Source organism: Chelon labrosus, assembly GCF_963514085.1.
Source record: "Chelon labrosus genome assembly, chromosome: 5".
NCBI lineage: Eukaryota > Metazoa > Chordata > Actinopteri > Mugiliformes > Mugilidae > Chelon > Chelon labrosus.
The window spans coordinates 8,442,921-8,469,002 of NC_140341.1; the positions used below are offsets into that span (position 1 = coordinate 8,442,921).

Sequence of the window (26,082 nt, forward strand, 5' to 3'; positions counted from 1 at the left end):
TGGGCCGCAGAACAGGAAACATGACCTTTGTTACAAAAGTCTACAGGTAAAACGGTCACAGTGTGGAAGAGAGGGAGGCTGAACGCACTGCACGGGGCAATTAAGGCGACACGTCCGAAAAAAGGTCACGGTTTTTCTGTACAGGGAGAGAAGACGAAAACAAAGGAAATAAAATAAAACAAGACAAACATTACAGAGCTTCACTGAGCTCCGGAGGAGAGACATAAAAACGCTGCAGTGTAAAACAAATGTGAAGTTAGAGAGAACTTTCAGACAGATGTTTTTCTTTTGCGGCGACGCGTTTCTTTATGATTACGAGGCTGTTTTTTATTTATTTTTTTGTCACAGCTCCAGTTTCTTTTTCCCTTAAGGTTTATTTTCAGGACTCTCAGTCGCCGCTAAGACACCTGCTGATGCTTCGGAGGAGGGGCAATTACAACGCGACGCAACCCTCAAAACAAACTCCCTCATCTCATCTCAGCTGCGGTTGAAACTGTCACCAAACATCCCGCTTCCTCTGAAACTGGGCGTTAGCTGTGTTAGTGTTGAGACGCTTCCAATAAATACTGGCAGCCTGCTAAGGAAAACAAATCATTAAAAACTGTAAAAAACTAATTAACGTCGGATTAGAATGATAATCTCTAAGAAATTGACACAATTAGCTATAAATAGGCTGCGCAACTTGTAAAACTGAACATTTCAAACGGCTTTTTTCCACCACGTGAAGAGCTCATTGGAAATGGGGGTGAAAAAAAGAAGGCGCAGGCGAGTCCAGGGCCGGACCAAGTCTCTGGCCGGCGTCCAGTCGTCAATCTGGTGGCGAATTTTTGCATAATATTCATCTTGAGAGCACGATAAAACACAATAAGTACCCGCCTCTCGGTGACAGGCAATATCACAGGTCAGTTAACAGTGTCGGGATGGTTCCGCTTCCCCAGTGAGTCACGGCCTGCAGTTAGCAGCATTAAAAAAAATAAAATAATAATAAAATAAAAAAACACTAGGAACGACTCAGCACAGCCAGGCCTGCTGATTGGCTGAATAAGCTGTCCCCGTCATCACCCTTTCCCTCCTCGTTAGGACACTCGATGCTGATCTGGAGTCAGTCCGACGTCAGGTTGGTGTCCAGTCAGGCATGGGGAAGCACAGGGGGAGGGGGTGGGGCTTTAAATATTATATTATTTATAGCAGTTAGCTGTGCCTCGTTAAGAAAATCAAACCTTCACAAAAGTTTGTTTACACACAAACAAACGAATAAAAACGGGGTTAAACAGTCACATGGCATCGAGTGGGTCGAGAGAGTAAACATTGACGTAGGGTCCTTCTTCTCGGTAGTAGTAGCCACACGATCCCTCCCCATCACCATGGTTTGAGTGTCTGTATGTATATATATGTATATATATATCAAATATTTAAAAGAGCGTGGGGTTTCCACTTCCTCTTCACCTCCCTTTTCTCCTCTTCTTTGTGCAAGAATAATTATCCACTCCTTTTTTTTTTCCTCCTCGAGTTGGCCTGTGTTTTTTTTTTTTTTCCCCCCTCCATTCTTTCTTTGTCAGCAGTGTCACACAGAGACGAAGACGTCCAGGTAGAGACGGTCATAGGACTCCCTGAAGAAGAGGATGAGGACGAGGCTGAAGAGGCAGGAGCCCGTCAGGCACCAGTTCAGCCACGACAACTCTGGAGGAAGGAGAAAGAAGAAAAAGAAGAAGAGTGCGGGTTAGATTTGTTTTTAGCTCGTATGTATTTTGGATGTATGCAGGTATAAGTGGCTTGAGACCGGCCCGGAGGAGCCTGAGTCTGGCAACACACCATTAGGATTTTATTATGAGGAGTGTTTCAACAGATACAGAGAGAGAAAAACAACTCTGCATGCAATTGGATTAGTCCTACAACCAAAACAACACCATTTTGTTGTAAAGAAATTAACTCCACATTGCTCAGATGCTATGTATGACTTCTTTGCTATCACCCTTCTGTCCATCACAACATAAAGCCAGAGCAAATGACGCGATTGAGGCAAAATCAGGTCCAGAGCATAGACTGTATAAATATGGACGGTGGAACTGCTCCTCTAAAGTGAAGCCAAAGCAAGTAGAGCTCCCCCTGGTGGCTGGCTGCAGTATAGGTCATAAGCTCCGCCCCCTCCATGTTAGTGGGCGGAACTTGGACCAAACTAAAACACTAAAATACACATCAAATAAATTTTTTTTCAAGGATGATTTCTGTCATTTTATGTAGTTAATATAATGTTGATGCATGTTCACGTGTCAGTTTTAGTTATTTTATGCTATAGAAACAGGATGTGACGTCGTGATGACTACCAGTCGCCGTGCCAACCGTTCCGTGAAGCGGCGGTCCCGTGGGAGCGTGAGAATTGGAAAAAAAAAAATGAATAAATGAATAAGTACAGTGTATAATCCAACATTTCTTTGTAACTGGTGGAGGTGGAGCAGAGCGCAGTATTAATTAAACAAAAACGTGAGTGAGTCTGGAGGAAGTGTGCTCTGATGGCGCTGCCCATATCCCCGGGAAACTAGCGTCAGTTTGGGCCAATGCAAGGAAGTGGGGACGCATTGTCCATAGTTATATACAGTCTATGTTCCAGACCACATTTCTCCAATAAAAATGTTGTCAAAACAGGAAGTTAAAGCTATTAATTCAACTTTCCCTTAACAGCGTGCAACAACATATTGACTGTGTAACTTCAAAACGAAACATGAGTCATCTGCATACATATAGAAACTTAATGAGAACTAGTATGACGTGACATTTGATGATTTATTAGTACCACCGGGACTAATGTCCTATCAATAGGGATTCCTGACGTACCAAACAGCCTCCTGTGCCGTCTTTCATAACAATTCTGAATAATTCAATGATATTGGCAGTGTTCCCTATTATCATTGACCTACACTTGAACCTAAACATGGTGCAGAATGAGTTGTTCTATTTTCTCGGCTCCGTTCAGGCTCCATTAAACCAGGAGAGAGAGAGAGGTGCTCTGGCTGTCTGGCAAATAATGCCTGAATCTGGAGGGCAGATGACGGGGAGGGGGGGGAGCTGAACTGTCGGCATCTTAACTCATCAGCGCTCAGACAAACAAGCCGCTCAGATGTTCGCCCGCACGAACACAAACTCACACCTGAGCGCGAGCGTCGAGCCCGAACAAAAAGGAAATCAATAAACCGCTTTTTTTTCCTTTTTTTTTTTTCCTTCAAATGCATTATTCAGGTTTACGCTGTGAAGACTGCCAGCCTCACAGCGAGGGCTCAAAGTTGTAGAAGTTTGAGGCACTGACAGAGATGATAGGCTGAATCTAACCTCTTTGGCGAGGGCCAGCGCCTCTGCCAGGACAGAGGCAGCTGCTCGGATAACAAGCCAGTCTAAATATAGAGAAATCAGGTCGTAACCAGAAGCAGAGTCCAGGGGAACATACCAGGACGATGTGCCACAGCGCATACCGTCCCTAATCTGTGCATAAAGTGACTGATGGTTAGTCTGCACAGTACGCTTGTTGAGGTAAAATATGAGTTTGGGTTGTAAGGCGTATACGTTTGCGTGCTTCCACGAGGACAAATAATAAATAATACGGGTTAAGAGGTGTCAGGATGAAAGCAAAGGATAAACTGGGGCAAAAGAGGCTAGGAAGGGGGTTTAGAGGAGAGGGAGTTGAGGGATTGGGTGAGAGTGTTCGCAGACGGAAGTCAAGACTCCTGAAGCAGCCTCATTAATCAGGAGCGTGCGGGCTGGACAGCAGGAGACCCGGCGTGGAGGCAGGTTAATGGAGTTGTGTTTATCTGACCCGCGGTCTCCGTCTCAACTCCGTCTCACTTTCCTCACATGTTCGCCCGGCGACGACTTGTCCGTTTACAAGTTAGAGACGCATTCTGTGACACGTGGAGGGAAAAAAAAAAAAAAAGTTTGGAGGAGAAAAGTTTGACTGAAGCCAAACAGGAAGGAGGTGCTGATGAAGAGAGGGAGAGAGGATGAGGGGAGAAGATTAGAGCAATTGAGATAAAAGGAGGAAGCAAAGACAGAGGCAACTCTCTGACAATCAAAGCCCCTCAGATCACCTGTTTGCTTTAAAGCTGATTGCGAGATATTATTGATCACTGTTGAAAGGATGAGTATAGCCACGGCAGGATAGTTTACTTCAAAACTCAGGGCACTTCAGGTGAGAACGGCTGAATTTGACTTGAGAACCTGAGAAAAAAATTTAAATTATTTTATTTTAACTAATGTAATAAGTAGGTTTTCGCACTAAGTGCTGAAGCAGTTATTTAAATTAACTAATAAATAAGATGAATGAAGTGCTTACGGTGGTGAATATTTTTTTTAGGCTACCGGGCCGAAGAGCTGGTGCATCATTATTCTTTTAAAAGTTTTCTTTGAGCGCTTGCTCCTGTCGGGGGTGCTATGGCAACCGCCCTGAGGTCAATATTGTGAGAATTATTTAACAGCACTTTAACTCTCACAAGAAGAGGTGTTAAATATGTCTGCTTCTAGGAAACTTAGTATAAGACTTAATCTATAGTCCAATTTCAGTTAGTACCAAGGTGGATTTAACGGGATTCACTGCAGCTCAGTGCTCACAAACTAGCATGTAGCCTGCTAATTAGCCAACACTGTTTAAGTAAGTTAACTACAGTGCATAATGTCGTCTGACAATTTACCTGAGGTCTGTACTGGTAATCATGGAGTGAAAGAATAAATAAGAGAAATCTTTCTTTCCTTCTTTAACTGTCAGTGTTTTTGGAAATTAGGGAAAAGAAAGAATTTTTGGGAAGATGGACAAACTTAAATAATCTTCTTTGTTAGACCCGGAGAGCTTTCCAAACTTGAGCCTGCAAAGTTGTACATTAACATACTACAGGCACTACAAGCGATGTCCAGCCGGCATGAGAGGAAATAACTTTTCATACCAGCAGGTGGCAGCAGTCTGTATTCGTCGTTCAAAAGTGGAACCCGGGAAAGCTACTATTAGCTGGGAGGCTAAGAAGACCTAGGGATTGTCATACAGAGCTTTTTGGCCCAAGACGCAGGTGATGTGATCGAAGGCCTTCATTGCCTGTAGTTTTTTTTTTTTTTTAATGTCAGATTGTTGTGTTTGCGCCATAGACTGTATATAAATATGGACAATGTGTCGCCACTTCCTTGCATTGGCTAAACTGACGCTACTTTCCCAGGGATGCGGGCTGCGCCGTCTTGCGGGTTTGGAGCCACGATATCGAGTCACTCGCGTTTTTGCTTAATTAATACTAAACTCGACAAGTTACGTATAAATGTTGGAGAAAGAAACCATTCTCGAAAAAAAAAAAAAAAAATTATTGGACGAAAAAAAATATTTCAGTGTTTTAGTTTGGCCCAAGTCAGACCCACTAACATGGAGGAGGTGGAGCTTATACTGTGACCTATACTGCAGCCAGCCACCAGGGGGAGCTCTACTTGCTTTGGCGGCACTTTTAAGGAGCAATTCCACCGTCCATCTTTATACTGTCTATGGTGGTGCCTTTTGACTTTATTGTTCAACTTCTTGTGGCACTGATTCACTCTGATCACTGATCTCTCTGACTGACTCGTTGATTCAGCGTTCTCAAATGGCTGAAAAGTGAAGAAACCTGTGGTAAAAGCACGCACACCGCAAATGCTAGAGCACTCGCAGACGGCCCCGATACATGCTGACGGCTAGTGTTAGCCTGGTGTGTCATGACCCTAAGATGCTGGACTGTGAATGACAAGTGGTACATTTGGAAATAAGTTGTGGTCAATTTTAAATTCTGTATACATTATCTATCATTTCTTTTTTAATTCCACAAAACTTTTACTAAACAGGAGTACGTGACGACGGCTTGCTGTGCTAACAATCTGGAAACACAAACAACGACCCAACTGATCACCGGTTACATGAACTTTACTTCACTTCAGTTCTCTGTGAGTGCTATGTTCATATTCAGAGGACACATTTGACAGTTCATCATATTAACAGCCAATTACTGGAGCTGCCACCGTCAACAGAACGGCGATACAGATGAAGACAGAGACATGTGCCGACAGGCATCCTATGGCTTTAATCAGTCTTAATTGAGGTCAACGCAGCGGTATAATTAATGAAGCTCACTTCTCTTTTATAGCTGCAGTCTTTGTTTGAGACGACTGGGTCGCACCAGCTCAGTGCAAAGAACAAGAACATCAGAAAACTTTCTCATTAAAGCACATGCAGAAATATTCACTGGAGATCAACAGGTTGGTGTGCACACTTCCTGTATTATATATTGATAATGACTGAAAATATATGAGTCAGTGTACTGCTGTTAATTCATTCTGTCACTGGTGCGTCTCACTCATGATTCAAAACTCTTCCAAAAATAAAAAAAAGCAAATGATAAGTGTTTTTATTCTCTCAGAAATGACTGAGCACTAAAAGAAAGGCTAAAAACACCTCCAGTCTTGACGGGGGTTGAAAAAGTAAGTCTGCAAAGGCATCTTCACTTCAGAGGAGAATGCAAAGTTGAGGAGAAAGGGGAAAAAAATCTTGGGACCGAAGTACTGCAGCGATTATTCCTCAGTGCTGAATAATTTGTGCTTCCCCTCCATGCAGGGACCAACTCACATCTCACTGGAAACTCAATGCCACCCATCCCTTCTCTCCTCATCTTCCTCCTCCTCCTCCTCCTCCCTCTCTTCTTCCTCACAGGCACTTTTGCTCCACAATACCTCTCAGCTGCTTTGTATTCCACCCTGCGCTCAGTGCTAAACGACACAAACACACAGCAGATGAAATCGAAAAGAAGCGACAAGTGCAGATATACGGCCTGGAGGCTCCATTCATGTTTCTGAGTCACATGGTTCAGAGACTTTGGGGATTTTTAAAATGCGACAGAGTCAAGAGGCCGGTTGGAGCTCAGCGAACCGAGACCAGCCTCTCACGGATATTAAAACGGTCAAGGAGGTAAATTCATAAACGTCTCCCTGGTCTCAGAGAGAAGGAGCCCTAATTCAGAATACGTAACGAGGCAGCCAAAAGGAAAACCCTAAAAAAATGAACTGGAAACTGGAAAGAGATGGAAGTCTTTGTGGGCCGAATTTGCCCATTTTCAATATCAGGAGGTGAAAAGGTTTTGAAAAGACGAGGCTGAAGCAGAATTTATCAGTTTTGAAGTCTGCATATTATTTGCCACTTCAATTACGGGACTGCAGAGAGGAAATTAGAGTAATGAGACAGCACACTGGAATACTTTCAATGGGGATTTACATAATAATCAAATTAATCTTCACAGGAGTGATCTCCTCGGTTATGGCTCTCTTCAAGAGACGTGAATGCAGCTAATTTACAAAAGGTTGAAAAATTAGGCCAGCGCAGATATGAGGGAAAAATAAAACTGCAGTTCCTCAAATGTCCACTTGAGGCTGGCTCCGAACACGAGTCAATCCCCATCAACCTATTTGTTTAAATGTCCAACTTTATAGCAGAAATAAACAGTTTTCTATCAGGGGTACATTTATTTATATTACTCACATTCTTTTTAGGACTTCATTTATGCATAATTAAGGGAGCTGTCTTGCTAGCGGTGGCGAGGCATCGCCTGCACACCTGCCAGTTTCTGAAATAGCCCTGGCTTCATCCATCATCATATACAATCCATGATTTTCGCATGCAGCCTCAGAGTCTACATCCTAGTTAGAGGTAGTTCTGGGTTATACTGGCAAACTTTAGGCGGGTAAACACTCTGAATATATGTGAGGACTACACCAGCCGTCTAGGTTAATTGACATATATATTTATATACATATATTTGTGGTAAGCTAAAATAGGCTAATTATCTGTGTTGGTCATTAAGAGCTAGGAAAAAATCAGCCATAACATTAAAACTACTGACAGGTAAGTAGTAAATAACATTGACCATCTTGTGACAATTCAGTGTTCTGCTGGGAAACTTTAGGACCTGGCATTCATTCATGTGGATGTTCCTTAGACATGTAGCACCCACTTAGACCAGACCAGGCACCCCCACCCCATAGCAATGACACTTCTTGATGGCAGCAGCCATCCCCAGCAGGATGCAGCCTGACACAGGCACAAAAAGGGTTTAGGAGCAGCTTAAAAAAAACAGCACAAGGCGTTGACCTGGCCTCCAAATCCACTAGATCCCAAGCTGATCTAGTATCTGTGGGATGATCCACAGAGGCCCCTCCCCTCAAAGCCTCCCCACTAACAACATTCTGTTGCCAGACACCACAGGACACCCTCAGAAGGCCAATGTCCATTCTCTGATGAGTTACAACTGTTTTGGAGGCACAGGGGAGACCTACACGTTGTGCCATTGAGCTGCATGTTCCTTCACTAGCATGGGGTTTATTTTGATTCAGTCCCACAAACACTATCCAGTTTATACTGTATTAATCCTAAAATAGCCCCCAACAAATGTGCAATTTACTACTTGCATAATGTTTGTCATAACTACATTTAGTTGTGCACTATATCATGATATGCACGCTACATTGCTTTGTTGTTTGATTCAAAGAGCTCCGACCTACAGGCTATGGCTGCTCGCATGTTTCCTTCAACCGCTTTGTACCGACAGACACTGAATAGTCGGAGGCTGTCTACAACTGAAGCAGTTATCGCTGGCTCACATTACAATGCCTGTAGCAGTGAGAACTCTCTGACAAGAAAGCTTCCATTAAACAAGTTCAGGGTGGGAAGTGAAAGAAAGTGCGGCAAAAGCCTCACATCGTCACAGCTTGATCCTCTCCCTGGCTGTCGCCGGGAAGTTGTCAGGATCTTCGCCTCACCCACCCACACACATGTCAGCATCCGCACTAAGAAACAAGCCCGTACTGTACGTATACACCCACAGAGGAGCGGCAGCGCACAAAGTGCACAGTTAAGAGCAAAACTTACCACACATTCAGATGCGCGCACACACCTTCTACCACACCGGCAGTCCATCACTCAGCAGAGAAGGAGCCAGCAGAGGGTGGATCATGTATTCTTTATAAGGCCTACTCTTCTGATCGTGTGTATTGGCCTGCAGCTGCTCCATCTACTCAACCTCCCGTCTCTCCACACCTGGTACGCTGCTGTCTAATATATGATTTATCACCACGCTGACATGCTACCGGTTAGAGGGATTCAAAATACGCTGCTTGTCATCTGGATCACAATTTTCAAACAGCTTCATTTCTGTTTGAGTTACCCTTCAACTCCTCTTTTTTTTTTTTTTTTTTTTTTACTGTAACGGATCCGCTCAACATCCCCCGGGCTTCAGTTCTCAATCTTTCAAACTCCACCCGTCAAATCAAAAGATGATCCCCGCTTACTGTGCCTTTACATTTGCAGAACAATATTTGCAGTGCGTATTTTTTTGTCTTGCATGGAGAATATGATTTGTCTCATGCCTGAAGGAGGATTTAGTGGATTCAAGCTGTGAGGTTGCAACACGAAAACGGAAAATGCCTTCCTCATACCCCCCTTTTCTAATGCCGTATTCACTTTTTTCTCCACTGTAGTGACACTATGAAGCATGGATCAATCACATTTTACCAGTTAAATAGCTAATAGCAGCTCTTCCAGTTTTCCCTATAGAATAATTAACAAAGTTCACTACCACCTTCTGGTATGAACAGTTATTTCTCTTCACGCAAGGTGGCTGAAGTCTTTGTTGGGTGCTTAAGTGCAACTTTTTGGCCAGGCCTTTGTTGTATGTAGTTTGGTGTGTTTGCACCATAGTCTGTATATAAATATGGACACCACGTCCCCACTTCCTTGCACTGGTCAAACTGACGCTATTTTCCCGGGAACACGGGCTGCGCCATCTTGCGACTTTGGAGCCAGAGTCTGTGCAGTACGGTCCAAGAGTGGAGCCACATGGATTTGCGATATCGATGACCCGACCACACTTCCTCCAGACTCACTTGTGTTTTCGTTTAATTAATACTACGCTCTGCTCTACCTCCACCAGTTACAAGGAAATGTTGGACTATACACTGAACTTCTTCTTGTTTTTGTTTTACAACTCTTGCGGCCCCACAGGACCGCTTTACTGAGCAGTTGGCATGGCAACTGGTAGTTGCATCCTGTTTCTATAGCGTCAAATAGCTAACTAAAAACAAAACTTATCCAAAAAATTGACACTTGAACATGTAATAGTATTATGTTAACTAACTAAAACGCCATCCTTGAAAAAAAAAAATGTATTTGACGTGTATTTTAGTGTTTTAGTTTGGCCCAAGTCCCATCCACTAGCATGGAGGGGGTGGAGCTTATGACCTATACTACAGCCAGACACCAGGGGGTGCTCTACTTGCTTTGGCTTCACTTTTGTGGAGCTATTCTGCCGTCCATCTTTATACAGTCTATGATTTGCACATTGAGAGTGTAGCAGTAAGCGCAGTGGCTGCCACTTCAATGTAAAACATGAGTATATAGCCAGTTTTACCTTCTGGGCTACTATAGAAACACAGGCTTCATGGAAAAGGACCCGCTCCATATGTAGACATAAATACCAGGTAATTTATAAACTCCTCAAACATAATTATAAACACTACATTCAATTTCTGCCAGAATATCCGTCTAAACCCTTCACACTGAATGTGTTTAGATTAGTCTTGTATCCTACTAGTGCAAAGTTAGACCTTGACAAGAATATTTTTTTCAGTGGAAAATCTAATTTTATAATCCCAAAATAATCTGACCTCACTTTCTCAAATGAATCCCGTTGCGGCGAATCAAGACCGACTGCGAGCCAAAAGAGTTTGGCAGCTGCTGGTAACCTTACAAGCTGCCTTGGCAGGAAAACAATCGCAGCTCAGAATTGATCAAAAATGCGCTTGGGTGAGAATTCAGGGACGGCAGCAGGTACGTTTTAAGGTGCGCCATGCAGGAAATGATTTGCTCACAAGAGAGGAGGTGCACAAGCAAAGGAAAATGAGTCTTTAATTACACATTTTGAATTTCTGGGAGACACACAACTCTTAAATGACTACTTTACTCTTAAGACTCACTCTTAGAAGTATTAGTATTGGACTACTAGACAAAGAATAAAATGCTGAGGTCCACAACAAGCCATATGAAAACCTCAACTTGGTCTGTGGAAACATTTAAATCAATCGCAATAATTGTTGGAGCCTTGAAATCTTCCCATGATGGGGGAGTGTGCATCATGTCTGACACCTGGTTGTTTTCAACAGGCTGGTTTCGTGATCTGACTGTCGTACTTGTTAGCGGGTCTCGAGGGCCTCCGGGCCCCATGACTGTTCAGGTCAATAAACATTCATGTCCACCTGCAGAGGCACAACGAACCAGATGGCCGGATCGAGATACAGTCGTCAGGCAGGCAGCTGTCAGAAGCCTTGTAGCAATCCGGAGGCAGAGGATGAATATGACGCTCGTGAATATTTATGAGTCTGGAAATATATCTCTTATTCACTCAAACAAACAGGGTGGAAGAAGACTGTGTCTGAGATGGGAGCCGTGCTCACAGCAAATAGGAGCTGCACAAACTCCGAGCATACAGGGAAATTGAAGACAGGTGGGCAAAGATCACATGGAACAACACACACGCATGTACCAGCAAACGTACACCCACCCACATACACATGGACGACTGCGCTCGGTTTACTTATGATTTTCCTCCTGTGAGAGCTGCAGAGGCAGGAGACAGGCAGATGACACGCCGCTCTCTGCTGCGGGCCTAAATTATTATATCAAACTCTCTCAAACCGTCAACTCAGACATAAAGCTGAGACTAAATTACAGCTTGGAAGTTTTCTCATCTTCACGCAGAATGTGTCAATTGCACTGGAACCTAAGTTTCCCACTGTCTGTCTTTTGTCTGCAGCATCTACAGGGGTTAAGGTGGATTTTCAAAAACAATGGAGCATGAGCTCAATCAAAAGAAGAACCCCATGTCCCCATGACACTTGCACAAAGAAATATAGACAATGGGCAGAAATGAATGGATGTCGTTATCTTTCTTTCCATGCAGTCTTACCTTCGGAGTGAATGGTCAGGAAGAAGAGGAACAGGCCAGTGACCAGGTTCCCCAAGAAAGTGACGACTCCACAGGTGATGCCTTCAGGGACCGGGTAAACCGTCTCGATGAAGAGCTCGAAGAATATCGGCACGCTGCCGTTTATAAAAATGCCAACCAGGATGCAGGAAGTGTACAGGATGGCTGCGAAAGTGCAAAACAAACAGCAGAACAAAATAAGTTATAGCTGAATTGGGAACTTTCTTTTTTTTTTTTTTTGTAGGAGGGTATCAAATCCCATCCCGGCAATCCTTTAAAAAAAAGGATGGCACACTGGTCAAGTTTATGGAACAGCAGAAGTGATTTATTCCACCTTCCAAGGCTTCCTACTCTACCATTTGTTCTGGCCAGCGGAGATTTATGACGAACACTCATCCTGAAACAACATTTCATTTAGAATGCCATCCCTTAAGGTGGCAATTTACCAGAAATACAACCAAAACACTGCAGGAGTGTTGATGGAAAAGGGCCGGTTTGGAACCCAGACAACAGGTCACATCTCTCTGAGGTCCACCTTCACCCGATCACACAATTAGGTGAAGGTAACTGTGTGTTTCCTGGTTCTCTGATCGTTATTATTATGAGTTCGGGGCAGCGGGTGTTGTCCATAAGAAGGTGGTTTCGTTCCAATCTAGCATGCAGTGTCACGAGAAGCTTCTGACTGCACTGCTACAGCAATTCAAATTTAATTTATTTTGCAATATATGCATGTTTGTAGTTTACTTGGACACTCTGCGCCATCATTTCATGGATTCTACCGTGTATTTAAATCTAATTTCATGTTCTTTTGCCCAAATGCACATCTGTCCACATAATTTACAGCTTTTCTCCTTAGCTCCTCGTGCATGTTGAGAATGTTATTGTCCACACAGACTATAGCTGGCCTAACTTGTGTGCATATATAATTACAGATGCCTAACCTTTTTTAAAATGACTGTGTGTTAAATTAATAAATCAGTTGTCAAAGGTATTCTTCTGGTGCATTCTGTTATACCAGCTACTACATACAGCATTTTACAATCAACAGCAATCAGAACATTTCAAGGCCTAGCCTCAGCTGCAGTCCTTTGCCTTGACCTTAAGTTAAACATGCGAATGTGCATTGGAGTGGATGTGCGGAGAGATTAAGCCGTCACCTCTGGAGCGTCACGCCGCCCTCCATCTCCTTTATCACAGCAGATTGGTTCAAATGAGCTCCCCCATTAGCCTGCACGTCCCTTTAATCACAGCGCCTCTGAGGGCCCTCGTGTAGCCGCCTGCCTGCCATGCCTGTGATGTGGAATCCAGGTGCCACTCGGCGGCAATCAAAGGCAACCGAGTTCCCTGGTTGTCTTTATTCAATCTCAACGAAACACTTCTATCAAACGCTGCATGTTTCCCTTCATGTTACAAAATTGGGCTATATGCTGCCAGTTCCCAAAAGGTAGCGGGAAATCCCTTGAAGGAAGGAGACACGTGGTCACAGCAGCCAGGGAACATGGGATATCATTTTTTATTTCTAGGCAATACTATATGTTGGGAGCTAGGACATTTCGCTTAAAGACTGTACCAGAATGTAGGGCTCTTGAACTATAGGCATTTCTAGTGGGCATTCCCCACATTGTATTTCTATTTAAATGTTATAAATATGTTCATAACATGGTAAATCTGATTAGACACATACAGTATATATGTGAATTATTTATTTAAAAAAAAGCTGTAATCAAGACGTAGGCTGGCAAAAAGATGGTTGGGTGCAACAAGTATTTGGTGCCAGTTTCTGCCATTAAAGGGGAACTACCACTTTTTACAACCTGGACCATATTTCTGGCATAGAATACGATCGTTTGCTCACCCATATAACTTTGGTGTCATTTGAAGTCGTTCGGACAATATTTAGATCTGTGTATATCCACATAGTGGGAGTGAATGGGGCACCGCAGCACGCTCTAAATAACGCATTATCTGCCGCGTAACTTGTTTCTTTTTACCAATATTTTGTTATGATACGCTAGTTCTATTTCCCGTTGAGTCAGTAACAAAATATTGGTGAAATGAACGAGTTTCGTGGCAGATAATGCGTTATTTAGAGGCTGCGTTTCGGTGCCCCATTCACTCCCACTATATGGATATACGCAGATCTAAATATCGTCCAAACGTCCATCGTGTTATTTGGAGTCGTTCGGACGATATTTACATCCATGTATATCCATATAGTGGGAGTGAATGGGGCACCAAAATTTCACCAATATTTTGTTATGCTATGCTAGTGCTTTTCCCCGTTGAGTCCGCGTATACTGTATTGATATATAAGGATCTAAATATCTGATGAACGACTCCAAATAACACCAAAGTTATATGGGTGAGCAAACGAGTTTACGCCAGAAATAAGGTCCAGGTTGTAAAAAACAGTAGTACCCCTTTAAATGCCTGTCACAATCATACAGTTCTAGCTGGCGATTGATTATATTATAAATAATTGCGATTAAAGATATAATTGGCAACTCAAAGATGACGACTAACGATTAGAAGGGCATGGAAAACCATGTGGAAATTGTGACAGGAGTATGACATTTCCGTTACTTTCAAATTATTAAAATTCAACAATTGCGCAAAAATGGTCACGGCCAGCACTAACAATCGTTATTAGGCAATTGGATCGATCGGATGCGATTAAAGCGACGTGCAGGCTAATGGGGAGCAACACTGAGTGGTAACTTTTATGCAAATTATACCAGAAGACTGGTCACTTGTTCACACTAACTACAGATCACACTCATCTGCGTGTGTGTGTGCGCTTCTGAGCGACTGGGATAATCAGGGATTTTGGCAGATTTTCTTGCAGCATCACATGACCCTATGAGATGCCAGGTGGATGAAAAAGGTTGCAGACTGCCAGCGACTGGACAGAGAGCAGCTCCAGGGCATGGAGAATGATGATGGATGATGATTACTGGAATGGGCGGCTTTGAATGACATGCTGGTATGCTCATTGGTTTGGCTTTGGAAAGTCTACTAATGTCTCTAATGGCTTTATCAGAGAAACGGGGACCACAGTGGTGTCTTTTATCATTTCCACCCTGTGACTGTAGGTTTTCAGTGCGTTTTAAGGTTGAATGCGACGTTTTCTTTGACAGCGACATCGCTGTGGACCTACCTGGACTGGAGGGGAGGTGGGTGACCCTGCTCAGGCAGGTGAGCGTGAACCAGGTAGAGGACAGTGAGGCCCCTGCCAGCATCAGCACCAGGATCAGCTTCAGCATCCCGCGGATAGAGTCTGCAAATCTAAAAGTGAGTGAGGGAGGAAACAAAACGAATAAATATACACAAATACCGCTGCAAAGCAAAAATACTGCTCCAAAAAGCGTTGACACAAAAAAGTGGACAAGATTACTGAAGTGGGTAAAGACAGGCGCTTCCGAAAAAAAAGAGGCATCATTCATAAACACAATGAGTAGCTAGGCAATTTCTCAATGTCTGCTTCTTCTGTGACTTGTGTCATAATCTATTACTGGAGACATGCATTGTTTCACAGAGAGGCTGGATCATTTCCTTTCCCCCACTTGTTTTTGAGTGTGTCAGTTGTACTTGTCATTACACAAGGAGACACTATTCCTGGAGCTGATTCAATTTGTCTCACCAGCTAAGGAGGCAGACCGGAGATGCACATTGTATTATATTGGGGAAGACAAGCCACCGGGCCATTCCCAAACTCTCTTGCGGTTTCTCTTTGCAGCCTCTTCTAAACTCTCATAGTTCATTAGCTCCTCTCTTCTCCTCTGGGTATGCATATGCATGCTTGGGAAAGATTAGATGAAGCTCCAGGAGCCTGCAGCAAAGACAGACACTAATTACTTTTGTTTTGTTGCTCACAGACAAGATGCTTGAGAAGAGAGGGCTGAACTTGACAATGAACTTAACGCAAGAACAAAAAGACGCATTGGATATGGTTGATTAGTTCAACTAGGGTTGTGAAGTTCTGTCAGCTAGCTGAAGGCCAGGCGATGGGGGAAAACATGCTTTCCACGGATAATGAGAAAACTTCCACTCAGAATGTTACAGGGCGGTATTAATGCTTCTTGGGGTTTCTTGAGGCGTTATTCACACCCTTGACACCTGCCTCATGTTCACAGCACATTCTGAATTCCTACCTTTGGGGTTTGACTCACTGTCAGAAGCAGAGGTGGTCATAACCCGATGAATTGGCTGGTCGTAAACAGATCTAAGGCCTTCATATTTCTATTTACAAGAATGAGAATGGTTGTAACTGGAAAAGGCAGTCTAGTCAGAGGGCCAAGTGCTTACAACTACACAGAGATCCTGTCTCTCTGCCCACAGCTACACTCCAAAAATCCGCATCACCCATCTGCCACTGAGTGGCTCACATCCACAACCCTTCAGCCACCCTTGGTGCCAGAGCGGGACGAAATCCTTAGCCTGCACCCAGGCCAAGCCCTCGCCTCTTTTGCAGAGAAGGATCACAGGCTGCTCCCCTGTATTATTTCCAATCTGATCCTTTAAGAAGAAATGCCATAAGGAGCTTACTTCCTACACTCCACCTCTGGTCCCCGAGTCCACCTGATAAAAGAGCTTGGTCACCGATTAGCAAAACATGTCATGAGTGACACATTTGGAGTCATGGTTATAAAAGCGAGCAGCATTATAAGACAAACTTGGCGTGTATACGTTACTGTCAACCGATTCTATGATGATTGTGTGGTCAAAGCCACACAAAGTAAGAATCTCTCTCTAAAGGAGGGAAAAATGGAAAACTAAAAAGGTCACTGAGCCGATGAACTGCTGATCAAGTTAGATGAAAGCCCTTGCATTTACAGTATTACAAGCTGGGTGTCGGTGGAGGCATTCTTGTGCGAAATCACAAGTCGGTGCTCAGTTAATGAGGCGGCTTCCTTAACCCAGCAGTGATCTTTCTGCAGGAGAAGGTAGCCAGAGCAAATGTTTAACCGGCTGATGTTGAATCTCTTTGAGATCGTCCAAAATCAGCTCAAAACACAATGTTCTGCAGTGAAATAGGTAAAATGTTCCTAGCCTGGCTTGTGTTGAGTTAAGCTCAGGTATTTAATCCTGCAACCAAATCATGTTGCAAACAACAAATGTGTATTAACTGATCCGGAATTTATTCCTCTTTTAGCAACTGTTAAAAACTCCGGTGCTGAGCTGCTCAATGAAATCATACGTTTTGTAGAAATGGATTAGATTCATGTCACGTTCTGCAGTTCAACGGAACAGCTGTGCCACAAACAGCGCAGGGATGCCGTGTTTTAATGGGATTTGTTGAATAAGCTCGAGGAAAAAACTAAGCAGGATATTGAGCAAGAAAACACTTTACCGCGAAGGCTTGCGTGTCCCCAGTAATGTAATTCAGGGCTCTGTTACACTACTCATTGCGTAAAGAGGGTCATGTCGTTTCATGAGGTAATGCCAGAATTAAAAGCCTATCTTTTACACTCCTCTAACAGGATTTATAGGCCATAACGATAGCATCATTTCAGTCATGCAGAATCAGATTCCAGTTTGCTCTCCAGTGCCTGCAGGAAATGATAAAATATCATCATTAGTGTGATATTATCATTTGGGCACGTCTACGTTTCAGTAAGGGACGTGCAGCACACAACCAAATAGACGATATAATATGATGACCAACATGCAATCACAGATTGTCCCTGTTTGCAGGCAAAACAAATTAGGCAGTGGCTGATTCTCATTTGTGTTCGCTCCATCTCATCTCATTAACCTGGAGTATTGTCTAGCTCAGACCTTCGTGATGTGAAGGAGAATAACCTGGTTCCGTCTTGCGCTACTTCCCTCTTACTCGGCCCCTATCCCATCCTCTCTTTTCCCGGGGCTTGTAATGAGAAGATAACGAGCAAAGCTTGTTAGTTATTCTTTCCACCCTTCTCAATTCGTGAGAAAAAGCTTGCAGTGCGCCGCCGTCATCCAATCAGCTTCTGCCTGGGCCACACAATTAACCAGATGTCAGACTGTTTGTCAAATGTTTTCAGGAGGGGTGCCACACCTCGGAGCGTCCACCGCCGCTAATTGAAGCTGCTACATCAAGATCGTTGTCATTCAGACCTCTACTGGTTCAACACTGGCAATAACATTTTTGCAAGCAGCCAGAGTTTTGTTTTTCTTTTGTTTTTTTTTTATTATTATCGCCGAAGGGCTAATGTTAATCCCTCGAGAAATTTAGGTTTGTGGGAGTTTAAGCCATTTAAAATGTGAAACTGCAACACCTGCTCCCTGTGGCAAACTGCGCTCAGCACTGGCACGTTACTGCGCTGGCTGGAGGGGAAAGGACAGCTAGTGGCATATAATAAGTCACATCTCGACATTAACGTCTTAAGGGCTGCTGGTGGGTGAGGCAAGGGACACAGATTGCTCTCCTGCCCTGTTCATTACCACCAGCTTCCTGGGAATGTTTCTAATGATATTGCCGTGCCGGAGCAAGTTGATAAAGGAAGAGGGGAAAAAGCAAAAAGCGGCAGCCTTCAGATTCAAGGGAGTGCACGGAGAAAGAAGTTAATTAGAGAAATTAAGGATGCTGTTTTCATTTCTTCTGTTTCAGCTGCTGTAAAACATTTTTCTAATCAAAAGAAATCCCAAAGGACGTTACAAAGGCTCATTTAGAGTACAGTAGGACATAGACGCCGTAGTCTACGCTGGTGTGAGCCATTTATACTTGTATACAGCTGTGTAACTTTCTTTCAGGCTTCATCACTTTGGCCTTCCCCCCACTCAAAAATGGCGTTTTTCCCCACATACTCCAAGCTTTTCAAAGTCTCCGCAGTCGATAAATCCGAAAAGCTGACCTCACATTTTAGAGTGGATGATGAAAAGTGAGCGGAAATAGAGTGATGTAATGTACAGTGTGCAGTCTGCTCTGAGTCAGGGACTATGTGGTCGTAAAGTAAAAACAACTTTTTTGGCGCCTCTGAGTTTCTGCCGCAGTTACTCATTTTTAATGTAAAAAGCAGCTGATCACAAAGTAAAGATACTGTCACCCACTTGTATTATTATTTATTTTTTTCTGACAATTTTGCAATCATAAAACTGTGATACGATCGATATCACTGTGTGTCGTGGCGATAATTACTGTCGGCCAGGACGGCGGCGTGTGTTATAGATGATAGCATTATTTCATGTCCTGTACTGATATACAATCCTTGAGCAGCTGATGCTGATACCAATCTGATACCATCCTTTACACTCTCTTAAAAACGAAGACTGGCAATAATACATTTGTCCGCTGCTGAAATTTCCAACACTGCTGCCAAGTCTCAAAACATTGCTTATATCGCCCTCGGCTGTTTTTTTTTTTTTCATTTTTCCTTGAGCTTAAAATAACTCCACACAGTTGACATACTGACAGCGCTACTGACAGGTCTTAGTTATGTTCTAGATCCTGTTCATGTGACAGATCTCTCTTTACGCTCTTTAAGTGTAGTTATGCATCTACATGACAGTTTAGGCTAATAGACACTTCCTTTCCAAATAGCAGTGATTTCTTGGCCAGCATGAGTCCGATACTGGCCAACAAATGAGACGGCTGGATTGGTACATACGCCGATCAGCCACAACATTAAAGCAGAAGATGTAAACAATATGTTCTGCTGGGAACCTTCTGGACCTGGCATTCATTCATGTGGATGTTACTTAGACATGTAGCACCCACCTAGACCAGACCAGGCACCCCCACCCCATAGCAATGACACTCCTTGATGCAGCCTGACACTGGCATACACACAAAAAACATTTTAGGAACAACTCAAAAAAAAGGTGTTGACCTGGCCTCCAAATTCACTAAATCCCAAACTGATCAAGTATCTGTGGGATGATCCCCTCAACTACAGGACCCAAAGGTCTCCACTAACGACTTCCTGTTGCCAGACACCCCAGGACACCCTCAGAAGGTCCATGTCCATTCTCTGATGAGTTAAAACTGTTTTGGAGACACAAGGGAGACCTACACATTGTTAGGAAGGTGATTATAATGGTATGCCTGATTGGTGTGTAGGTTCAATATACAAACACACACACTCCTTCACTTTACTTCAAGAGCATCGTCATGTTCAAATTTAGGTAAGATAAATTATTTTTTTAAAGGATCTATAAAGAAGCATCTTCTCTATCAAATAAGTAACATAACCCTAACCCTACTCCAATGAGTGGTGAAACGTCTTCTCAAAAAACCTCTACAAGTCCAGTTGCCTTTTTTGAACCTTTGTTGGATATACCATGACCTGGATGACCTTCACAGACAACACACAAGAAAGATGTTTAGGTCATTCCTTCCTGTTCTGGGGGTCAAGAGTGGCAAATAACTGATACATTAGGAGATAATTAATGGACACCAAATAAGATACTAAATCATAAAACACATTTTACTTCTCCTACCCCTCCTGTATCATTGGACAGTTTTACATAATCGCATCTGTAAAGATGATTCAGACAAATGCTTTCAACTGCTCGCTACTCATAAATGTATGCAACGTGTGGTGACAGATCACAGCCCTGTAGACATTGTTGTGGTTAAAGGGGAAACAAGCGTAAAAGGTTTGCAACCACTAAACCAGATGGAGATGAAGCAGAAGTATATGCATTACAGTTATTGCGTTTACTGCGGTTAATATTACAGTTAAGAAAAATGGATAACTGTTGAATATGCATACATGCAGCATATGGAAAGTTCATTTGGAACTTTGATGCAAATTGATTGTAGGTATGTACTTCTGGGAACATAATATAAAAGACAGCTGTGATAATTGTGCTCTTTCATTCACAAAGCCCTAAAAGGATTTATTAATTGTTCTGTGTGATAGCTTTGGCTCTGCCTGTGGCGCCTAAACCAACAAGATTAGAAAGTAGGAGCTGTATTTCCTCACAGTGGAATAACTCTGGTCAGTAGGTGCTGTTTATAGCATTATTAATAACTAATAAATCTCTCGTAAAGCACAGAGGAGGGCTGACTTGACGTAAAGCAAGAGATCTCTCTCTTGCTCCCCTCATCTCATCTACTCTGTTTTAATATACGATCCGAGTCCAGCGACGCCGCAACAGAGCGATGCTAATGCAACCACCGCTTCACCTCCACTGATGGATCGGGAGCCACGCCGTGAAGACAAAGTGTGGAGTCTGCAAAAGTGCAGGATTCGTTCCTGCCCTGATGGATATATGTTTGATGCAGGCAGAGGCCCAATCAGCACTTCCAGGCAGGCCCGGTGTTTTCTTTAAGTTGTAATCAGGGAAATGAGCCCATAACTCCCACTGTTAATCAATGAAGCTGTTCGCAGCACTAGATGAAAGTATATGCAAACAGAGCCGTTGAATTATTGGTGTTGATTACATAGAGTCACTGGAGGGATTGATTGGTCTCTCTTTGGTGCAACAGTTGATAGTCGGATGAAATTTATCTTTAACAACTGTCTCTACGTCATTTGCTCTGTTTGTATTGTAGCTGTTGTTATGTGCTAAACGTTGCTGGTAGAGGTCGGTTTTGCATTTTCCTATTTAGTGTCCATTTAGGGCTCAAAAGGTAGCTATCAGGAATTTTCAACTATTTTAGGACTTCAATTGTCCAGAAACACCACAAGTTAAAGTCCAATTTTCTGTACTTATTATGTCAAATATGATCAAATTTTGATTTCATCGTTTCTAATATAAAACTACTATGTACACAGATCAGGCATAACATTATGACCACCTTCCTAATATTGTGTAGGTCTCCCTTGTGCCTCCAAAACAGTTGTGACTCATCAGAGAATGGACATGGGCCTTCTGAGGGTGTCCTGTGGTGTCTGGCTACAGAATGTTGTTAGTGGGGGCCTTTGAGTCCTATGTTTTGAGGGGAGGGACCTCTGTGGATCATCCCACAGATACTGGATCAGTTTGGGATCTAGTGAATTTGGAGGCCAGGTCCTTCATGTTTTTTTTTTAAGTTGTTCCTAAACTGTTCTGTGTGTGGTTGTGTCAGGCTGCATCCTGCTATGTGGACGATTTAATGAGTGTCGTTGCTATGGGGGTGGAGGTGCCTGGTCTGGTCTAGGTGGGTGCTACATGTCTAAGTAACATCCACACGAATGCCAGGTCCAAAAGTTTCCCAGCAGAACATTGAATTACCACAAGATGGTCAATGTTATTTACTTCTCCTTTCAGTGGTTTTAATGATGTGGCTGATTGGTATATACCAATATCGTGACCAACTGTCAGTTACAAAGTGATGGGAGACGAGAGAATGTGGACGGGGATTCGGACACAACACTGAACAGAGAGTGGTGATATGCTGTTGCGTAATATGTCATTTTCAGCTACAAAGAATAGGTCTGCCATGGAAATGAGAGGTACAGTAAACGCTTATTTCCCAATTTGATGCCTCACCGGGTCCGTCGAGTTTTCACTGAGCTGGCTGGTATTAGCTTCAAGAACTGACCCAATTAACTTTCAAAATAAGAGATGTGAGGCCCACTACAGAGGTGTGCAAGCAGCGTACAACAGAACTGAATTCACTATGTTGACTTTGAAGTTATTTTAAGATGAATTCAATTGGCACGCGACGTGAAGGTCACATAATAACATGGATGAGAAGGCTGTGCATTGGCTCCATGGAGTTTGTGGAAGATTTAATTAGCAAGTCCATTATAGGGACGATCTGTTACACATTAGCGGTCTAAATATGCACAGACTCTTGGCGGTCTGGATGCGCTTGGGCAATGTTAGTGTACTTCATCTTTCCTTAAAAACAAACTCAATAGTTGGGGTTAACACACAAAATAAAGAAGCACGGTATGACTTACCTGGCCACTGCCACTCCGAACACACATCCCCCGATCGTAGACCAGAAACCAATCCAGCCTGCGTCCACCTGGGTTGAAAAAGAAAACGGGATGGTGGGTTAAAAATAAATTAATTAATTAAAAAAAAGAGCCAGGAGAAAGATAAGAGGTTATTCTGTGTTCAACATGCAGTTTGAGACTGTAAGAGCTGAACAGAGAGCAGGCGGTGAGTGTCTGAAGTCTGTCAAGGCCTGTCAATCACTATGTCTGGAAAGCTGGCTAGCAGTGTTGTGTGCAAGACTGTTGTCCTCTCGTATTTACACAGATGAAAGCCAACACATACACCGGGCCTTAAAGAAACTGCTGCAGAATCAATAGGAGGTGAGATGTCACAAACACACAGAACCAGTGAGTGTGTGAGGCGCCAATGAACGTGATTGGTTTCCCATTAATCTGCCTGAGAGAATAACTAAACATTCAACCAAAATCCAACAAGATGGAAGATGATATAGTAGAATCTATAGCAGAAGCTTAATCATGCACTGCTCCAACCTGCCAGGAAAGTCCATAATGAAGAAATGTGGACTATAAAAGTTATCAAATGTAAAAGGAATACTGGCCTGGTAAATGATGAATGCCAAAGTGTCAATATATTTCTGTAAGACGGTAATAGCTCATTGGAGAGACATCCACCGCTTGTTTGCAAGATCAACTGCTCTCTCTCCCGCCCAAGTAAATGACAAGGATCCGAAATATTTTAAACACCCACGATCTCATGAAAACCTATGTAGCCTGTAGGATTTTTAAGCGTGTAATGTCATTTCAGCTCGTGCACCAACACAGGAAGTAAATCACAAACTGCTCGCAAAGCTATTTTAATTCTGAAATACAAATTACTTTGTTCATGTGCGGATACAGAGTTAATTAGCAGCAGCATGTTTTAGCGCCTTGGAACACTTAAAAAGGTCAAATCTGAAGCTTAATCATCACGACTGCTATATTGCACCCGTGTAAATAAGCTGGAGATGACTGGAGTTAGGATATTGGAAGAAAATGCTCCGGGCTCTAGACATTACTGCGCTCGTTCTCCTCAATTTTCTACCTTATTCGTGTAATCCTGATAATATACAAAGACATTTTTCATGGCGAGAAGTGTTCTGTTTGAAGGCGGATCATATATTCTCTGAAAGCTAAAAAGTGCTCCCCAGCTTCCCAAGTGGTTTTGTAATTAGGCTAAAAGAAGCGTTGGATAACCGTTCTAAATGGATCTCCATTAAAGGAAAACCTACGTATGAAGGATGAGCGCGGTGAAGCACCTGTTTCCTGAGATATACTCATTACGGTGATGCTAAGCCCTGTGCTCAATCCTTCTGTCTGCAGCTTTCGCACATTTCCCCCCTTGCAGAGTGCTCACAGCAGGCATTCAAGCCCCAGAGGTGGCGTGTTGTTACACAATCCTTTCCTATCCCAATTTCCAAAATCAGCCTGAAACCAAGAATTATAAACCTTAGCCTCTGTCTGACCGTCTCTACTTTTACCATCCTTCTGCGCCTCTCGCCCTGGCTTTACCCCAACTCCCACTTCGTCCTTAATACGATCACAGTGGAAATTATGATCTCAAAATACTGTAAAGGCTGAAACTGCAGCCTGACCACTAGGATGTGATTTCATTAAGGAAAATTGAACAATCGTGTTGTTTTTATTTCTTTGTATGGGGCCAGGTAGTAGCCAGTGTATCTGCAGGGCACAAGTTTATGTGGATATTCACTCAGAGGCAGTACTTTTAGTGACAGCAAAGTGCTTGCGGGAAAACAATAGAGCTGGATGGAAGTAAAACTCCTTCACACTCTCCCAAACCAACCGAAAATCCACTTGCAAGAGCATCATGAGCTTGATTTCGAAGTGTTGCTTTTCATTCAATCAACCGCTTAGTTAGTGTTACCAATTTTCATATGGGATATGCATTCATAGTGAAATAAACATGAAAACTTGATTTGGAAATCTACGTTCACCCTCAGCGTCCTAAGGTTTTTACTCTGGCTTCAGTTCAGTCACCTTATCACCTCCTGCTGTGCCATTTTGCCAACAAGCTGATCCCTGTATGCATCTGCCCCTCTGCCAGTCATTTACTGAATCAATCCTCGCAAGAAGTCAAACCAAGATGCATTTCCAGGTCATATTTAGTCCTAAAGTCCTAAAATCTCAGCATGGCAGCTGAGACCAGACATCTGGCTAGGTGATAAAACGGTTTCTGTTTCATCCGTAGAGCATATTTTATTTGCCTTAGTGTCAATCTCCATTTTTTCATTTCTATAAGACACTGCGCTGTGACCATTTTTTTTTTTTCCTAATCCAATGAAAAAAGGTAAGCCGCAACGTTTGCCTCATCCGATGACAGATGATGGCTCTAGCTGCCTCACAGCGGTCATGGTCACCTTCAATCAGACTGGGTGTCTGAAAAAGAGATGACAAAAGCATCTGTATTTTGAGGAAGAACCCTCGAAGACGAGCGTGAAAAGAAAAACGGTGACAAAGATGGAGAGAGAGGGGGTGGAGAGGACGGGAGAGGCGAGGTGAGATGTGAAAACAGAAGATATACGACCACATGAGACTGAGAGTACAATATCATACACTGCCTGGTATCTGTACTACAGAGGTCATATTGGGAATGAGGGCGTGTGAGCATGCAGAACCAGGTCTGCTGAGAAGGAGAAGGAGAAGTGATACACGGGGAAGAAAGATAAAGAGAGAGTGGAAACTTTCAACTAGGACAGACAGCTGGAATAAACAAAGATGGCGGAAACTTGCGAATGGGATGCATTTGATCAGATCCCGGTGCGGCCCTTGAGCGCAAATGAAGGGAACACGAGAGGATCCAAGTGGCTCAGAGTGCTAAGTGGCTGGTGTGCACAGATGCCTCTAACTGGGGGTACATGTTGCATCATAACAGACTGACACGGGCTAAACACAGAGATCTGAATTGGCTCCGATGCAATTTTCTTTCAAAGCCAAGGTGCACACGTCTATTTGTGAGTACGCCTGCTTGTAACCACCCACTTGCACCAAAAATGAACACATTTTTTTTTTTTGGGAAGCATAATGAAATTGCTCTCTTCGGTGCTCTGTGCATTGGCTCGCGGATCTTGTGACATGTTTTAAATTACCGGAGAGAGAACGACTCAGGCAGAGCAAGGGAATGTATTTTGTTCCGGAGCCAGAGCACGGGAGTTCAGGTATGGAAAAAGGGTGAAGGCGTCTCTACATGGATGTCATTT

At 43.3% G+C, this 26,082-nt stretch overlaps 1 protein-coding gene across 3 annotated transcripts in view; it reads right to left on the reverse strand.

Moving 5' to 3' along the window:
- Positions 1-1,487: 1,487 nt before the first annotated feature.
- The window catches only part of slc49a4 (solute carrier family 49 member 4), a 49,738-nt gene continuing 25,143 nt past the window's right edge, over positions 1,488-26,082 (reverse strand). The window contains exons 6-10 of one of the 3 annotated variants that reach the window (XR_014699069.1): positions 22,829-22,896; positions 15,172-15,299; positions 11,997-12,179; positions 4,077-4,206; positions 3,734-3,890 (exon numbers count right to left, since the gene is read on the reverse strand). Coding sequence is in view for 2 of the 3 variants with exons in the window: in XM_084544689.1 (XP_084400815.1) it covers positions 1,565-1,680; positions 11,997-12,179; positions 15,172-15,299; positions 22,829-22,896 (495 nt within the window). In the remaining variant the exon portion in view is untranslated. Of the gene's footprint in view, positions 1,681-3,733; positions 4,207-11,996; positions 12,180-15,171; positions 15,300-22,828; positions 22,897-26,082 lie in introns of those variants that run through there. The other 2 variants (XM_084544689.1, XM_084544690.1) reach the window with 2 other exon arrangements.